Source organism: Haliaeetus albicilla, chromosome 9 (genome assembly GCF_947461875.1).
Source record: "Haliaeetus albicilla chromosome 9, bHalAlb1.1, whole genome shotgun sequence".
In the NCBI taxonomy this organism is placed as follows: Eukaryota; Metazoa; Chordata; class Aves; order Accipitriformes; family Accipitridae; genus Haliaeetus; species Haliaeetus albicilla.
In genome coordinates this window covers 38,122,692-38,141,613 of record NC_091491.1, presented here as the reverse complement: position 1 = coordinate 38,141,613, position 18,922 = coordinate 38,122,692, and the positions used below count along the sequence as shown (strand labels likewise).

Sequence of the window (18,922 nt, the reverse complement as noted above, 5' to 3'; positions counted from 1 at the left end):
CAGAGACGTACTTGAAAATCTGAAGAGCCGGCACAATTGCAAGGAAACTAAAACAGATTGATTTTTAGCAGTGAGAAGAAACCTCACGTTTCTTCGCGTGCCTTTAGACCCGTCTCACAAAAACCTTTTCTTTCTTTCTTTCTTCCCTACTTTCCTCCTCTACAAAAATAACTAAAGAGTATTAGTAATTTCATACACGCAAAAGGCTGGCACTAATTAAAAAGTTGACACGTTATTGAGAGCTCAGTGCATAAATGCATGGCTAACGAAGGTCCAAAGAGCAGATCTGCTTGGTGCTGGGGTGGAGGAGAAGATTTCTCCAGCCTCCGGCGCAGGATGCCAGCGGACACATCAGCGATGGAGGAGCCGATCTGTGAGAGGAGGCAGGAATGGCCTCAATACAAAAGCGGCTGAAGAAATCCATCCTGGAAAGAACAGTTCTATTAAACATATTGGCAATGTTGCTTTGTGTTCAGGGTACGCGTGGGCTGCATTTCTGCTCAGCGAGGAGCCATCAAATTAGAGGCTTTGCAAGTCGTTCATCAAGCGAACGCTTTGGCCGGAGGAAAGTCAAAGGGAGTTTTGCCATCGCCCTCGCCGGAGGCAGCGCGGTCCTGCCTCCCCTGCGCGCCTTGTGCCAGCTATAGCCCGTAAGCTGGCGTCCACTTGTGTTTTCCATGGGCTGATGGACGTGGGTGAAGTTGTGCCCGGTAAAAGCGTTGTGTGCCTATGTGTTGGAGAGGCAAAACAGCAAAGCAGCAACAGTACCCTCAAGTTGGGCACCTACATCCCATAGGAAAGGGAACGCATCCGTCCGCCCTACAGACCGATACCCAAACTCCCTAGATTCAGCACCGCTTCTAGTTCCACGCTAATTTCCCACCGAGATAAGCTTGCCCTGAGATGCCACGACTCTCCTGCGCTGCTCGCGCAGAAACCAACCGATGCCGGCAAGACAGAGCCAGCGACGGCTGCCGGCCTCAGCTGCGGCCGCCCGGCGTTCCCCCCGCGCCTGCACCGCTGCCAGCCAGCACCTCCGCGCCCAGCGGTGGCTGGCGGGTCTCCGCATCGCTCCTGCTTGCTCTTATCTCCGCTCGCAAGACCTCCTAAGCGTGATGCAGCGAGCATGTAATTAGCCGTGAGATGTCGGAGCGGCAGCAGAAGCTGACGGTGTCAATCAGCAGCTGCCTGCCTTGTACCAACGCACCCCCGGCCCCGAAGCTCCGGCTCTGCTATCTCAGTTTATTGTGTTTATCAACAGCACAGATTGCAGCTGGAAGTTCTGAAGATGCAGAGAGCCCTTTGGCTTTTGAGGAAGGAGATGAAACATAAGAAACAGAGAAGTTAATATGTTTTCAGTTTGCGAGAGAGCTTGGAAATGCCACTGATGCTTTATTCATTTCTTCTCCCCCTGGAGGACAACAGTGATCTGCTTTTTCCTCTCTTTATGCCGAATTTCCTTTACTGAAAGTTAAAAGGGACAGTGGCAAGTTAATTCTATTTTGGAGACAGACCATTTTTGTCTGTGCCTTCCATAAAGCCTTTGGATTATTAAAACTCCTTTAAAACAGGAGGTTTTAATTTATTTAATTTAAGAAGTCCAATTTTCTGTTTCTATGCTGTTTCACTTCAGCAATTTCTCCCTCCCAGGAAAACCCAAATGACTCAAGTCTAGCCATTTTTAGTGCGACCCCGGGCCTTTTCCATCACATCGTGGCTGCTGGGGCAGCACTGCCAATGCAAGGCAAGGGCAGAAGTCAGCCCACAAGCGGGACATGGCCACAGTCCCCAAAGCAAGCAGAAACGAGACCAAAGCCAAATGTTTTGACACAGGAGGATCAGTTGTATTTTCAGGCCATTAATACACATTCATTTACCAGATACAAATGGAGTGGAAAGGAAAGCGATCGTTAGCAGAAACAAGGATACAAAACAATTCCAGCAGCCTTCACAGAAGGGATATTCAGTGTTCACTGCATCGTCGGAAGGTAGAGACGCACGGAGACCTGCACTCATGCTTGAAGTGGAAGCTCTCCTTTTGTTGATCAGTTTAGCTAGAGACATGAGTTAGAAAAAAACCCACATTCCCAGAACTGTGACCTCCGACACTTTTTCTTGTTTCCCCGAGTGTCAAGAAAGAATCTGGTAAGTCAGAATTATTTACATGGAGGAGATTTTATGAACACACAGTGGGAGGTTAAAAATATCATAATCACAAATACTGAAAAATACAACAAGAAAGCAGGCAGGGAAGAAAGAAAAGAAAAAAAAAAAGAAGAGGAGGAGAAACCCCAAGAGGATCATTGCATTCAGTGGTCGACATACAGTTTGTGGGTCTGCTCCACTTTGATCTACCTTAATTTGGCACGCTTGACTCGATTCACTGCCATGGCGTTACACTCCTTGTTTAAAACCTCCATTCTGCAAAGCTCCTGGTTTCAGCAGGATCTCAGCTGTGCAGAAGGCATGGCCCTTTTGAAACAATGCCACAAAATGCGAGACTGCGTTCACGTCCTGTGGGCCAGCCAAAAGATGCTAACCCCTACCCATATACCTGGTCCGGAGACCACTTGCTTTCTTCACCTCGACCACCACCGTGCCCTACACACCAAGTCCTTTCTGCCAGAAAACCAGTGCAGCAGCTCCGCAGCTGATGGAGGTGTGTCAATTTGGCAGGAGGAGAAAGAAATGGCATTAACCTGAAGGACCATTCATCTAAACATCCTCCCAAATGCAGCACAGATTACAACCCCACGACTGTCCTAACTACAAGTGCACAAAAGATTTGTTATGCTGAAATAACAATAGCAAATCACATCTGAGCTTGATTGTACATGGATGTTTCCTTGGAAGGAATAAAGATACTGTAAATTATTAATGTCAGGGTCCCAGCTAGGCAAAACCTGCACTGAGGTCTCCCCCAGGGACAGCACCAGGATTGAGAAATCATGTTGTGAAACCTGATCAAAAGAAAGGAAAATGGAGTGTCTGGGGTTTAATCCAGCGAAGGTCACATCAAGTCAGGCGACAAACTGAGACCAAGGGACCAGAAACTGAGCCGAGCACTTTGCATCTGCCATGGAGCACTGGAGTAGTTCTCCTACAAATTACTTTTTAGTAAAGTTCTTACATATGATGATGGTTTATCCTTCATCTTTTAAATCATGCATTAACTTTACAGTGAAACATTTATCCAGTCCAACATCTATACAACAATACATGTATTTTAAAATATCAGACTATTAAAAAAGATATGGTAAGGAGTGTGAGTTCTCAAAGTGGCACATGTTAAGGAATAAATTAAAGGGAAAAAAAAAAAAAAGGGTTCTACTCAGGTTGAACTACAACATAAAGTCTGAGCCTGGGAGAAGTTCTCATTTCCCATAGTTCTAACAAATAAATGCCACAAGAAACAGTTCATGTTTCTGGGTTCGCTAGTGCTTGAATCCACATCACTTGTTACAGTACTGTGTATTTGCGAGTGATCCTCTCCCGTTTGAAGGTATTAAAAATAAACCCACGCTGGTATTACCGACTAAGTAGTGATTGTTTAGGTGCAGAAATTAACTCTCTCAAGGTGTTCAACCTCACAGGCTTCTTAATATAAGAAATAAACCTCCTGTTCACAGGACCCAAGGAACGACACAGCCCGCGGGTACGAACAAGAGTCGTGCCTTCACTGGAAATGGCTCCAGCCCCATCATCTGTTTGGGGCGAGCAGTGCTGTATCCACGGGGGGGGTCCTGGGGATGCAGGGCGCTCTGCACTGGGCCGAGGCTGCCTTGCACACCTTGCTTGCATTTGAATGCTACTAAATTCCCGGTATCAGGAATTTAGCACCAACGCAGGGAAGGGAATGTTCAGCGCGGCTCTTCTGTTCCCACAGAGGGAAACCCCCTCCCGGACAGAAGCCAAATGTGAGGCCCGTCTGCTACTTTAATAATGAAAGACCTTCTTAATTAGCACCTTTTCATACCGAATCAGTCAACTAAATCTCTCCTCTATGGCTCTGCTGTGTTGCTTGGGACCAGCAGCCATCACATGGTGGGCTGAGTGTTGCAGAACCTGGGAGGTTTTTCCCCAAAGCAGCCTGGCAGAGGGGGACTTAACGCCACTGGAGTTACGAAGCCCCAATAATTAGCTACCTACCACCTTAAAAGACAATATAAGGATAATTTAACGATTACAAGAATCTTTGCTAATATGAGGACGGGGACAATAAGAGCACTTAGAAGATGACAGGAGTCTTGCACTTCTTCAAGGTTGACGTGTAGCAGGGTTGAATGCTTCCTTTTCAACTATGAATACAGATCCGTGTGACTTACAATGATTCTCTGACAGGCTGTAATTGTTTAAAGTTAGCAGCTTTGTTCAAACTAAAACAGCTAAAAACATATCAGGAGAGAAAAGCTCTGAACTAGCACTGACATGAAATAACAAGACACCTTTGATCTTTCTTGATTGCAAATGGTCAGGGCACATATCGCTCTGGCTCTGCAGGGGGTGACCCCAGGTCAATTTTTTTAAGGGAAAAAAAAATCAAGGAAACATACTTATCTGCTTACAGCATGCCAGCTAAAAGCATCAACCCCCTGGACCAAAGGTCATCACATAAAATGCTGCACAAGCACTTCCAACAGGCTAACCAGACCACAGATGTACCAACCAGAAAGGAGTCTAATTGGCAATTGCATCTACAAAACATGAGCTTAAAACAGTGAAAACTGTAGGAAGGGGCTGAGACTCGGGCTGCCCTGGAGGAACGTCTGGGGTTGTTACTTACTCAGGTGATGCAGCAGGCACAGAAGTACCCGGTGCCTATTTACAGGTCTGAAGACGCAGAAGGCAATGAGCTAAAATGCGGTGCCAGCTATGTTTTGGGGATAGCTAGGCAACCAGTGTGATTCTTTTCCAGTTAAAAACAGGTGAGACTGTTGGAAGAGCCAGAAAAAGAGGAAAAAAACCCAACTTGCTTGTGAACTAAAGTAAATACCAGTTCACCTGGTCTTTTGACTAAGGAGAGTTGGGCACAGGGTTAAACCCAGCTAGCAAAGGGATCCCCCCCAGACACAGTGGCAGCAGAGGAGCTCAGCCTCCCACTTCTCCAGATGCGACCCCCCCTTAGGCATTTCTAAGGGTCTGATCTCTTAGTGTTGGACACGGCACTGCTGCCTGCCGGGGAACGTCTCTCCTGGGACCGCAGTTGGAGCTGGACGTGACATCGGGAGACACGGCTCATTGCAGCATGGAGGATGGAGGGAAGACCCAGGACAGCACCCACCACGCGAGGTCCCGGCCCAGGAGCGGTAGTGTTTTGCCCAGGGATGCTGAATCGAATTGCTGCTTCGCTGCACAGCGAGATGCAAAATAGCTTTGGAAACTGTCTTACAGAAACGGAAAACAGGACTGAGCATGCTGAGTTTTACCTGTGCTTGGGAAGACATGTCCTGCATGACTGAGCTCAAGATTGTGGCTGGCCTGATAACAAAGCAGACCAGAGACAAAGCTTTGCCAGCTGCTCCCCGTCCCCCTTGCATCCACCCCATACTACGAAGCGACACGTCAGCTTAGTTCGCGCATGGCGTCAGCTCTAGCTTAATGGCCTTTCCCTTCTTTTAAATAGGGAGGAAAGAGATGGAAAGAAAGTTCTACCTATGTACTGCAATAGAAATGTACGAATTGAGGACCTGGAGCGCAGGGCTTCATTTGGCCCACGCTGGCTTTTAAGTTTCTGTCCCGTCACATGCAGTGCCTTGCTTTCCTTGAGCTCTGGAGATCTAAGGCTTGAGTTTAAACTTTGATCCTCTCCTGGAGAAAGCCTTCATGCAGTTCGAACAAACTGATGTGCTGCATTTCTGTAAAGGCCAGCAAACTCCAGAGACGTCCAGCACTCTGGCTCCATCGAGGCTGCTCTTTGCCAAGACCTAGGCAATGCTGCGCTGCACAAGGATTGCTGATTGCTCTAGCTATGGTAGAAACAGTTTGTTGGTTTCTTTTTTTTCCCCCCAGAGGGGAGAAGAGACCAAAATGCTGATTCTGATACAAGATTGTTAGTCCGTTTCCATTTACGAAGTGAAATACCTACACTAGGCTAGCTGTAGGACAGCCCAAGGCAGCACCAAGCAGCACTTCCCGGCAGCGCAAGAGCAACTAAAGGGGTGAGATGGGGGATTCCAGTGAGCCAAGGTGCCGATACCCAAAAGCCTTAGAAGTACACGCAGCCCACGGCTCCTGCGCAGCCACAGCAGGATTACAGTACGCACGCAACCACAATATACAGCTGGCAGTAGTAACGACATCGATTGGAATTTGTTTCCTGTCCTAGGAAGTGGCCTGCATCCTTTAGGTGCTCAGAACATGCCTTAAGCAGTAACTCCTTCAGAGGTTAAACTTCTTATTTGCCATAATTTCCAAGTCTTTCTGCTCCCCTCCTTTGCTAGTGTCAATTTGCTTCAAGTTCCTCCACCAAAATCCCTAAGAAAGGCACATTAGCTTGGTGGAGATCTTTTTCGCCTCCCTTAGCAATAAAAAGCTTTCTGAAATCCCGTATCGTTCATCAGCTTGTCTCTAGAGAACCAGGCTTTAAAACGTAAAGCAGTCCGCATCTTCTTAAGTCCAAACCTCCATGGGTACCATGGACTCTTTTGTTCCGACGGAGGGAAGCAAGTACTCTTCCTCCAGAAAACGAAAGGGGAATTGTACTAAAAACCCACGAATCTTTTTTAATTCTTCTGCAGCTTTCGCAGGATCATCGTTCGCTAATTTGGGCTTGTTGATGAAATCACGCAGTTGGGTTAAATTATTCACCTGGTCACTGGGAAGGCACCGAAAAACCTGATCAAAACAGAAACAAGAAGTGGCGCGTCAGTGCCGGGGAAATACTGCAATGCAGAGCTCCCAAGAAAGACCAAAACATCTAATACAAATTCCCCAGGATGGGAGTGACTTAATTAACAGCCTGAAGAACAGGGAGGGAAGACGTACGTGCCTATCTGTGATATGGCTGGAGCAGGCAGAGGGGAAGCTCCAGGGCCTTTTCTGATCACTGCAAAAGCTCATTAGAAACCAGAAGTAAAATTTGATTCTACTCCAGTTACGCTATAGCCAGCTAAGAACACTAAGTCACCACAGCCATTCACCGCAGCTATATTTGATACAAAAAAAAAAAAAAGAGAAATCAGAACTGCTGCCTTCCTGGGCCACTGTCTCACTTTGAGGATGCACAAATTCCAGTTTCTTTTTCACAGCTCTTCCATCTGACTCCACTCATTCCTTCAAAGCACCTCTGATGGTCCAACCCCAGGAGCTGGACCTGCTGCCCTTGCTTTCCCCGCGCTGCTTCTCCCATTGGTATCTGCTGCTGCCACGTGGGAAGGAGGGAGGAGAAAGGCACCGTGTCCCTCACCTTGTCGAAGATAGTGGCATTGCGGGCTGCCGTAGAAATCCACACCTCCTTGAAGAATTTGTCACAGACGGGATCCTGATGTTCCGGACTGAGATCGGAGCCGCCAAGGACAACCCTGAGAAGACAAAGGGATTGAGGGATTGATGCTCACGGAGGCTGAAGCACCAGGCACTCCCCCTCTTGAAAAATGTAGGGGAGGAAAAGTTTCCTTGGGACTTGCCAAACGCTGCGTGCTCCCAGCGCCCTCCTGCTCCCATTCCCTGCAATAGTCTGTCAGCCTTAATGTTGCCCAAGTTTCTCTTTTTTTTTTTCTTTTTGTTTTTTTTTCTGTGCAATAACTGTCCAGATGGGAAACAGGGTGGGGAAAGAAAAGAAAAAAAAAAAAAAGGAAAAAAGAAAAAGGTCTTAATGAAAAAACGTCCGTGTTGTGGGCCAGATGGCTGCTCCAAGTGAGGAAACTTCCATTAGAGACACCGCCATCCAAAATTGAGAGAGTGTGAAAACAGGATCTGGAGGCAAAATATCACTGTCTTGTTTATGAGCTCGCCTAGCGAAATCCTGGAGCAAAACTATTTGTAAGTCAAGCTGCCGAGCTGAGGACAGGAGTGGTGTGAGAAAGGCTAACGCCAACGGAACAGCGGCAAAACTCTGGGCTAAATTCAGGCCAAGCAACGCTAAACCTGAGCAGGCAGCAGCAGCCCCGCTGGTTTGAAAGGCTCTGGGCAGGCGTAAGCCTGAGCAAGCCCTGCCTGCATCCCCACTCGCTGCCCGCACTCGCCCAGCCCCGTGCATCCCACCTGAAGCACCGCAGCCGGAGGGATTGGGCAAACTTCCCAGCGCTGTAGTCCTCCCCGTCCATCATGGAGGGGACGGTCTCGGTGTCCTGCACGATGATGGCCATCTCGCTGTCCCGCTTCCCCAGCATGCTGCGGTCGTTGATGTTGGCAGAGCCTAGCAAAGGGGAAAACGAAGCACTGGCAATGCACCACCACCACGCGAGATGCTCCTGCATGCCCTCCATCACCACCCACCACCCCCCGGGCCCTCTGCATCCCTCATCTCCATGGGGGACCATCTATGGCTTCGCTACGTAAAACCCTGACCAGAGAGCTTCCTTATGGAAACACAAACCCTGAGAGCCAGGATTTGGGGGAGGGAAAAAAACCCACCCTCATTTTTGCAGGCTTCAAAAGCTCCAGGCTTGGAAGAAGGTTAAATCACAGCCAAGCCCAGGCCAACGTTTGCAAAAGTTTACTCTCTCTGTAACTTCCCAGACGCTTTTGCTGAAGGATGCCACAGCTTTCAAAGGCCTCAACTGCATTTGGTTTGGATACCAAGTTACCTGATGCAGGATGGGCTCCATGGGTAAATCCCCTCTTACCTTCAGTAGAGGTAAGAAGAGGGGAAGTTTTTCATTTGCATTTGGAAGGTAGGGGTTTTTGGGAGGGCGATCTAGGCAGAAGGACGTCATCTCCTCACTGTGGGTAACCAACCCCCCCGTCCTGCCAGGACCACGCTTTTGTGTCTGCAGACACAAGAGCTCAGGCACCGTCCCTGCTAACGCAGCAGCAGACCCCAGAGCTCTAGGGGACCTTCTGACCACGGGAGATGTTTCTGCTCCACTCCTTGCCCTGTGCCTGCTGCAGCACTACTGCACGCTGCGTAAAACCCAAAGCCCCGAAAGGAGAGGGGTGCTTTCCAGAGGGGTGCAGGGGGGGACACCTTCCCTGGCGGTGGGACCCACGGGTGTCCTGTGTATGGCTCCTCACTCGCACCCTGGGAAATAACCGCTTCAGTCCCCAACAAAGCTGCTGGAAGGCAGCAGACGTTTCCCCCGTTGCATTTCTACTGTGCAGCTCTGGCTGTGCCTTTTGCGGGCGGGGGGGGAGTCCTCTCCAAAACGCACCCGGTCCTGTAAGGGTTTGGGTGCGCTTGGGCTCAACGTGGCAGCTCCAGCCCTGACTGTGCACGGCGGTGGGAGCTCCCCAGCCTGCTTGTGCCATGCAGGGTCTGACACCCGCAGCGTTGCTCGAGACCAGCTGAGGCTTTATCCCCCAAAAGGGTTTCTCTGGCCCACGCAGCCCTCAGAAGGCAAGGGATGGGGGACACCGCAGCTCCAAGGGAACTGCAATAGCAAGTCATCAGGTCATTAACCCACAGAAGTGACCAAACAACAACAACAAAAAATCTCCAGACACAGCTCCCAGCCCTGAAAGAGACTCCCAGGCACCAGTTAGCCATTTAGCCTTCCCAGTGACTGAATTAACTCAAAGGGAGCTAACGCCTCCAGAGGAAAAACGAGCCAAGCCCTTCTCCGTCCTTTCACCTCCCTCTCCTGCACAGTGGCCCCATTAGCATTTTATTTCCATGCACCATCTCTTTCTTGGGTAGAAAAGGGATGACAGCAGCTCCCTATCACCTCACCAGCCAGCATGGATGCACACGCTGTATAAAAATCTGTCCTCAGGCTTACAGGTATAGAAAATAGGAATTAAAATCTGTCTCAGGCCCCCAGACCATCACAGTTGCAAGGACACTGCTCCTGCTGTGATATTAAAACCACCTTCGGGCTGCTCTGCGTACTGGAGACAGGATCTGACCCCTGAGAGGGTAACAGAGGAGCAAACCTAACCACAGGTCATCTGAGACTACAGGCTGAACTGCTGCTTTGAAGGAGGGGAGTATTTTGAGTCTTGCAAAATCTGGTATTAAGTTATTCTTTGGCAAAGTTTTCGTTGCTGATTTAGCAGATCAAAAAGGGTTTCTTTAAAGAAACAGGCTAAAATTCTGCTTTTCTGCTGCGATGTAGAACTCTGAGCCTGAAGTCTGTTGTCTTTGCTTCATGATCTCATAATAAATATGGTAACAGAAACGGATGAAATGATATCTATTACTTGTTATAACATATTTCCCCATTCTTAGGAAATGGAGCTGATAAATGACACATGTTGTCCAAGCCTTCCAAATTTTACGGCACATTCTGTTCTTTAAGGAACAGATGACAAGTCTCACAAGTCCTCCTGCTAGAGCGGAGTTTGATACAAGACAGATGGACAATATTCCCTGCACTGGGATTCTCTACACTGTTGCACAGAGATTTAAAACCATTTTAGAAACACAAATTAAATGACAGCCCTCCAAATCCTTTCCTCCCTCCTACCTACCCTCCTGATGAATTTATGAGTTTGGTTTTTTGTTTTTTTTTTTTTTAAACAGCAAAATATTTCACAAGAAAGAAATCACAACACAGAAAAGCACATGGCACTGCAGCCTGCACTGAGTACAGGCCAGAGAAGCAAAAGGACTAATCCAGATATAATTGAGTGGTCCAAACCCTTTGTGCAAGCCCCCCGCTCACCGATTATAACTGTGTTGTCATCAGCAATAAGCAGTTTGCTGTGAACGTAGATGAGCTCTGTGACTAGTTTTCCTTCCAGCTCTGCATATGTTCGAAGTCCACAGAACGAGATGTAGTTTATCCACTTATCTCCAACTGAAAATTAAAAGAGAACAAAACCGATGGGATGAGGGAGGTGGAAGAGAGAAGAAAGAGAAAAGACCCTCTTTCTAGAAAAGACCCATATGAATAACAGTTCACTTTTGACATTTTAAAGAAATAATGAACAAACAGATAATGGAAATAAGTTTCTTTAACAATAGGCTTTAAAAGCTGCCCGTGGGCGCTCTGCACTGCCCTGATCCACTGCCTGCTCAGATAGTTCCACTTTGGTGAGAAATTACCCCAATCTCCCTTGTGCAGCATGCAAATTTTCACCACTGATCCGAACATCTTAAAATAACCGGACTATACAACTGTTCTTCTGCAGATGCTGAAGAAAGGAGGCTGAAGCAGGTGTTTTGTCCATGCCTAGTATGGAAAACACGTCCTAATGTACTTGTCTGCAGTTCGGATTTACACAAAGACCTAGAACGAATGAGGCATTATGTACGCCCCTAATATTTGTGACACGTGGGTTTTCATGGTGCTCTGATTCCCAGCAGAGCAAATTCAAGCAGGCATCCTCATGGCAAGGAAGCAACTCCGAAACAGCGTCCTGCTTCGGCAGGTTTTTCCTCTCCGCGTTCATCAGCTTCCAGAAACAAACCCAGGGTGGGATTCACGGCGGGGAGGCTGAGGGCTCCTCGCTCCCAGAAGCGTGACCCTGCTCAGGACATTTTCCAAATAACATGATCCCGAGCAGCTGCAATCATGCCGTGCTCCTCCCTGGGGCTCTCCCCTCCTCCGGATCCAGGCTGCATCCAAGTGCAAAAGTCTGACAACAGGGCCACAGCTCGCATGACCCGACAGACCTCGCCACAGGATGACGGCAGAGGAGGTCACTCACAGCCCCACCAGCCTCTAGCACACGTTGCTGTGAGATGTCCCAGTTCCCCCCGAACCCCTCAGCCACAGCAAGCCCACGTTAATAAGAAGCTAGAGGATCTGATTGATGTCTTATAGACATATCCATCGAACGGCAGCATCCCAAGACTAAACAATACAGAGGAGAAGAATAAAGCTCTTACTCTCTGTCTTCAGCTGGCCCAGGATTGAGTTTTCTCCTCGGCACATGGTCCTGGAAAGAAGGTAGGCAGCTGTCAGCACCACCGCCACTCGAGGCAATGGCATATGCTGCAGCAGAACCGGGCGAGGTAAATTGCAAACACAGATGCCTTTTAAATACCCCGTGCAGGCAGAAGAAACACGGTACTTCCAGAGCACACATTTTTCCCAAGCGACTGTTGATATACCAAGGACTGCTCGTTTCTTGAAGGAGCTCGTACCAGTCCACATAGGAGCTGGGGAGCATTTTTGCATTCTAGAGCACACCACAATGATGATAAATGTGTTACAAAAACAGGGCTGCTACTGTCTGTGCCACAGGTCTGGATGTGAAATCACATCAAGAAAAAAAAGTCAACATGTACAGAACACCAGGTCAGGGAGTTTGCGTGATTATGGCCCGACTGGAAAAGCCACAGCCGGCATCTCATTCAAAAAAACCCCCCAAAACCAACCCATGGGCAATTTCTTAAGACCTACGGTTGCCCTTGCAGAAGAAAGCTCAAGCAGAAGGGCCCGGTTAGGGAGACGTGCTGCTTTCCTTCTGCTTGTGTCTCCTGTCCCGCTTATCCTTCTGGAAGTGCGGTAGGACCCCTGCAGACCAGCAGACAAGGGAGATTTCACTCTGGAGGCAGCAGTAGTCTCTGCAGACCCACTGCGCCCTGGCCATGCCATAACACAGCAGCTTTCCAGTAAAACCAGCTTGCCTTGGGCCATTTTGCCTTCCTCTACAGCCCATTCCCAGCGCCAGGCTACCTGGGCACCGCTGCGTCTCAGTCCTTCCCATGAGACCTGCTGTGCTGCAAGGACCGCCAAAACCATCCATCCTGGAGCGGGGGAACCACAGAGCCAGGCAAAGCATCGGCCGAAAAAGCAGATTTGGAGACAAAGAATTCCGGGATTTGTGTAAGGGATTGGGGGATCCGCCGCACCAGGGCAGAGGGATTTCATCACAGAGAGTACCGGGCTTTACCCACCGTAATTCCCCACTCGGTGAGCATCGCCTCACCTCCTAACGCAAATCCCACAGCTAGCAAATAAATGAGCTAAAGTACTAAGGGAAAGTTAGACAAACAGTTTTCTTCGCCTTTTCCCAACGCTCCCTGCTCATGCAGATATCCGACGGGACGCTGATGGCACCACCGGGGAGGTCTCCGGCAGCGGGGCCGCCTGCCGTACCTGTAGTTGAAGTGCATGATGGCCTGCAGCGCGTTCCCTCCGCCCGTCGAAATGTCTCCTTCGAACCCAGGCAGCAGCGGGATCACCACGTATACTCGGAAACGCTTGTTTTCCCTGAAATCACAGTTTGGGGGAATATTAGCCCGCAAATGTTACAGCTTCGTACAAAGTGAAGTCCCCTCGGTTTCACTTTCCCTGTGCTGACCCGACTTGGTTTCCAGCCAAGGCTACCACACAAATTTTAAGGGAGCAAAGTGTGAAACATATTTCCAGTTTCAGGTCTTCATCACCTGTCATCAGTACTTCAGCGAGTGCTCAAACCTTCAGGAGGAGAAGGAATAATTTACTCTCGGCAGACAACAAAAGAAGCTAAAAGAAAAGAAACACGTTTTCACTGAAGTTCAAGGGCAGGCTAATTATTTTGCAGATTGTGTCTGCCACTATAAAAGTTCGTTTGAGGACCCCGACAGCCCAGTCACACGGCTACTGGTGCAGACTGGTGTGTACAACTGCCTGGCAGAGCACAGCAAAGATCACAGAGCTGTCACAGGCAGAAACCCAAAATCTAACCTGACATTCCCACTGCACCCTGGTTTTCAGAAGTCAGAAACATCACAGAAGGTGGAAAAAGCTCAGGGCACAAGCAAAACATTGATCATTTAAGGAAGGCAAGTATTTCACTGATATATCACAACCCACAAAAACTCAGTTCCAGAGCTCCCCCAAACTAAACCATACCCTAAACTGTGATCCCATTGAGAACAAAAGCTACAGCTGTGGCACTGCCTGAGGCTTTTCTTAAAGCCCACCTTTGGGTTTTCTTTGCTGACAAAAGCCAGATGCATCAGCTCTGCCAGTGCTTTCCAGGCACCCCTGGGTGCTGGCAATCCCTTGCCCTGCACCCCAGAGGAGGAGGAGGAGGAGGATGGTCCATTGAAGGGTGCTGCCACTAGATGGCAAACACAGTTTAATCAGGAAAAACCATTTCAGGAGCAGTCTGAAGATAAGCCAGTCTGCAGTTTTTATTAAAAGTATTCCTTCCTCAGAGAAGCCCTGCCTGTGGATTTGGAATTGTGAAGAACTGGGGTCTTGTCTGAGCTGGGAGGGAGCTGGTGAGGACCTGTGTTTCTTTAATTTCAACCAGTGCTTCTTTATAGCTGTGCTAGGCACTGTAAACTAGCTTTAGCCTGACAGCAGACCTCAGAAACAGTTAATGAGGTCTTACTGGTACACAACGAGACTTTGAAACTAAGCCTGTTTGTTTCATGAAAAAGATCTACCAACAAAAGCATTCCCCCAAAAGCAGCTTGTTTGTCTAAGCCCAGTGTTTATTAAACTAGTTAGAGAGCCACCCATGAAAAAAAGAGGAAACCAAGAAAAGAACATTATTAATTACATCAGTAGAAAATATTTAGTTTAGAAGAGTGAGAAGTGTACAAGCTTAACTGAAGAACTTAATTTATAATTAAACATCTGTTTTCCTGGGTCAATTTGCAACATAAGCATTATGATACAATCCATTTAGGTCTGAATTTACTTTTAATCTTAGGCAACGCCAAGCACTCTGGAGTATGCAGAATTTGAATCTTATATTCTGTTAGGAATCACTGACATTAAGCTGGCACACTATTGGCATAAAATTGTGGAGTAATACAAAAGCGAGCATGACATCTGAAAATGGGTCACCGAAGAATTTGTGCAATTCCCTTCGGTACTAGACTTTTTGATGTCTGGATGGAATGCCACCCTTTATATAAATTTTACGTGAGAGGAAAAATCTTAGCAGATTACCTGGAGAATTTGCCACTTCCTCAGTAGCATAGCTAAAAGCAGGCAACCGATGCAAAGGACCGATGGCGCAATCAGTTCCCAAAGGCAGGAAAGGCAATCCAGAGGAGCTTTCCAGGTGGACACCAACCAGCACAGAGATGCCATATCCAACTGCCTGCGAGCCTCGAGGTTGCAATGCAAACACCAGCAATGCCATTTCCAGCAGCGCTGGCACAACTCCTCATTTACCCCGGGTGAGAAAATCCACCCCATCTTTTCAGCCTTAGCTCATTTCAATTATTTGGGCTATGCACTGCAGCTCACAGATTACCAGCAACTCCACCCTGTTACCCTGCCCTGTTGTTAATGGCACAGCTGATAACACCCACGCTCTCCCGGTTTAAACTGTGCTCCTCTTTCCACAGTGCCTCTGAACAAAGCCTGTTTCATGGCAGGTCCTGTGACCTTGCAGATACTGCCCGTACCCCGGTGTCTGTCTGTCTGTCTGTCTGGGGTTGGTTGCCTTTACCCAAGTGGGAATTTCCAAGCTCAAGTGCGAAAGAGAGAGAAATTTCTGTGACTCTGGAGAGAGCACGTCTGGGAAAGCAGCCCCTGCATAGCTCTGGACGACTACAATACAGAAAAAATAATCATTGCAAGAAACATCTCCGTGCCTGGCAAAAAAGCACATGAGAGATGAGAGGAAGAAATTTAGAAAGTTTTCTGTATATCAGCCCAGCAAGACCAGGATACAGTTGTAGACTATGACATATGTGTATCTTAAAGAGAGACTCCAGGGGAGCAACATTAAGCAAGGCTGTCCAGGATCAAAGCAAAGACAAGACACTACCTGTGGTATTAATGTTAACATGGGGTTAGGCATGCTGAACTAAAAGGAGTGTCTAAACCGTGGTTGGATTTGATCCATCCAGGAGCAAACAACGGTCTCCTTGCAATGGCTGGAGGTTGTAAACACCCTCCAGCACTTACCAGAAAAAGTTGTTCAAACAATAGCTGAACCCTGCAGTCACATCCTCAAAATGTGTTTGCCCCCCCTATTTGAAGCCAATCCTCTCTATAGATAACTTAAATCAGCCGCAAATCCCAGTTCAGCCTTCTCACCCATTGACTTGCCTTACCACGCAGTTCAAGACTGGCTGGCTATGGAGCAAAGGTGTCACTGAACTGGAGTATAAAGGACTTGATTTTAAACAAGTTACAGAGTTAAAAACACATTTGCATCAGGTTAAGTCCAGAAAACCACTCGTTGGCTGCAAAGAAACCACTAAAGAGTCTCACGGCTGCAAAAGCAAGCAGATGTTTGACCGCATCAGTTCTGCGTTGGAAAAGCTATCGTACAGTTGTGTCCATTAAGATATTATTTTACACCACATCATATAAATGCACCTGGAAGACTTTCATTGCCTTGTTAAGAACAGGTTACCTGTGAGCTTTAAGAATCCTCTGAGCAATCGCATCGCCAATCTTGTTCCAGACAACTTTGTCATCAGCACAGCTAATAAAAAACTGGTTCTGCAGGAAAAGCAAGCAAAGCTACTGTCAGACACTGCCAGCTACGAACAAAAAAAAAATGCGTATGCTTCATTTCAGACCAAGAGCAACTACAGATAGCCGGGTTTGTGTGCCATTTGAATTGATGCTTTTTTTATTATTATTATTATATGATGTGTGTTTCTGTGCTCACTTAGGGAATGAATTAGTCCTTATTAATCACACTCCTTAGAAAGTTCACATAAAGAACATCCTAACAAGAGGCTAAAAAAAAAAAGAAAAAAAGAGAATAAGCGTCTCCATTCAGCCAGCACTGAGAGCCTCTCCAACACAGGAGATTCCTGAAGCTCAAGGCTGCACAGATGCGAGATTCAGGCATGCACAGGGGACTCTGCAAGCCATGGAGGGGACAGGAAGACTATTGCACAGGCCATGAAAGTTGCTGAAAATTTTGCAAAGAGGCTTATAAAGGAGAGGTCTACTTTTTTTTCACCTTATGGTCAGAAGGCTGTCAGGGTACATACCCATCAACCTGGTCCAAAGACCACTGAAGTCAATGGAAACAGCCCCAAAAACGCAGAGCAGATGCTGTATTAATAGCCACAGGTGTCTAAATGCATAAAAAACTAAGACCAAACCTCAAGAAGCAGAAGTACCCTCCTGATGGCTGCGAGCCATGCCCGGAGCATCAGGACCCTCCTGCTTTTCCTCATTGCCACTCACTTCTATATATATGTAGTGCTTGCTGTTTTCTATCACGCTGACGTAGGCATTGTGGATGGACTCCTCGTGGTATTTAATGCCAGCGGACCAGTCAGCAGCAGAACGGATCACCTGGAAAGCAAGAGATTAACATCTTCAGCTCTCTCCCATCCAGGACGGCACAGCATTGCAACTGAATTATTTAAGAGGCAATGCTCTTCCCCGGCACTGGTCACCTATCAGGATTTCGCTAAATAAGGTTAATACATGCAACATTCACAATTTATACTGCATTTGTAATAAGAAGAAAGGATGCTCAAAAATAGTATTAATGCTTAATAATGTTTTGATTGAAAACATAAATGCCCTGATCCTTTGCTGCATTACTGCCCTCTCTCACCTGAGCAGTTTTAGGTATGATAGAAGCAGCCCAGCAGCATGTTCTTGCTTAAGGTCTTATGATAAACTGCTTTTAAAACCACCTAAATTTCCAAGCTTTAGGGGTGCACATCCAATCAGTGATCTCCTCTCTAGCAGTATTTAAAAGCTGGTCTCCAGCTGGGGCAATGCATTTTTCCCACAAACAGGCAGCACATAATTATACAGTCGGTCTGATAATGCAGGCCATTTCTTTGTCCTGAGCACTCGAGGTCATTTATTTCTTCTGCCAAATTCTTGCACAAGCCATCCGATTTGGGATGATACGACTTTTAAAATTCATAGCAGTTCAGCTGCCTGCACTTATTTATTAATTTTTACTGGAAATCCACATTTAAAGTAGATACTGCGAGATCCCTGAGGCACGTTCTCCCCCCGTCTCCTGCAGTTCTGGTGCAAGAGAGTCAAACCGCTATGAGAAACAATCTTTGTTCACGCTCTCGACCTGGCTGAGCAAGGCCCACAGCAGACAGCTTCCCATCCCTGACAGCCGGAGATGCTGCGGCATCTCCCACTTCTCTGCTTTGAGTCAAGAAGCAACCACGCTATGCCCTGAGTGACATTTTCCTAGATGGAAATGTAGTTTTTAATTAAGGGTTGGCAGGGTACGTGCTCAGGGGAAATAATTACTCATGATTAGCCTCTGTCTTTAAACATTGTCAAGACAAAAACGGTGAAACAATAGCCTTAAAATATCTCAATACAGCCATTATACCAGCACTCAGGGCCAGTCACACACAGGACAAGATCCAAATGCTGAGGATCCGTGAAACGTGTGTGTCAGTACCCGCAAAATCCTGATCTCTTTCGGGGCTCAACAACATTTTGCCCTGGAAATCCCTCCCATGGATTTCTTTTAATTCTCAGTGTCCAGCTTCTGCTTTGCTCCGTGTTACTCTCCTGTCCCCTTGACATCCCCAATACCCTGACCCTGAGCTCTGCTGTCACCTTGTCATCACCATCCACCATCAAAGCAGGCTGCTGGCCGTGGCACGGCTGAGGACTTTTGAGGGCTAATTACCAGTCGTATACTAGTAGATAATGATTTGGCCCTTTGGTCCAGGTGCTGTATGCCTGACCCAAACCAATCCTCTGGTCTCCACAGCATCTCTGGAGGTGGCACTGAGGGACATTGCTGTTAAGCAGCACACGACTCCTGAGCTAATTCCTCCACCTGGACAGAAGGAGCCCTCTCCCACAGGTCACCAAAAAAGAGATGCTGCAGCTCTCCTATTTGGCTGCTCACTTGGCCAACAGGAGGGAGCACTCTGCAGCCTCCTGAACCGAACGCCGCAGATGCTTGAGCGAGGTTGCTAGCCTGGATGCAAGGGCCAGCACAGCCTTTGCTGGTC

At 47.7% G+C, this 18,922-nt stretch overlaps 1 protein-coding gene across 4 annotated transcripts in view; it reads right to left on the bottom strand.

The window, feature by feature from the left end:
• Positions 1–1,822: 1,822 nt before the first annotated feature.
• The window catches only part of PLD1 (phospholipase D1), an 86,544-nt gene continuing 69,444 nt past the window's right edge, over positions 1,823–18,922 (bottom strand). For all 4 annotated transcript variants that reach the window (XM_069792721.1, XM_069792722.1, XM_069792723.1 and 1 more), the window contains 8 exons: positions 17,154–17,264; positions 16,363–16,451; positions 13,149–13,262; positions 11,933–11,982; positions 10,764–10,898; positions 8,203–8,356; positions 7,406–7,520; positions 1,823–6,834 (listed from right to left, as the gene is read on the bottom strand). In XM_069792721.1, the coding sequence (XP_069648822.1) occupies positions 6,610–6,834; positions 7,406–7,520; positions 8,203–8,356; positions 10,764–10,898; positions 11,933–11,982; positions 13,149–13,262; positions 16,363–16,451; positions 17,154–17,264 (993 nt within the window). In that variant the 3' untranslated portion in view covers positions 1,823–6,609. The remainder of the gene's footprint in view (positions 6,835–7,405; positions 7,521–8,202; positions 8,357–10,763; positions 10,899–11,932; positions 11,983–13,148; positions 13,263–16,362; positions 16,452–17,153; positions 17,265–18,922) is intronic.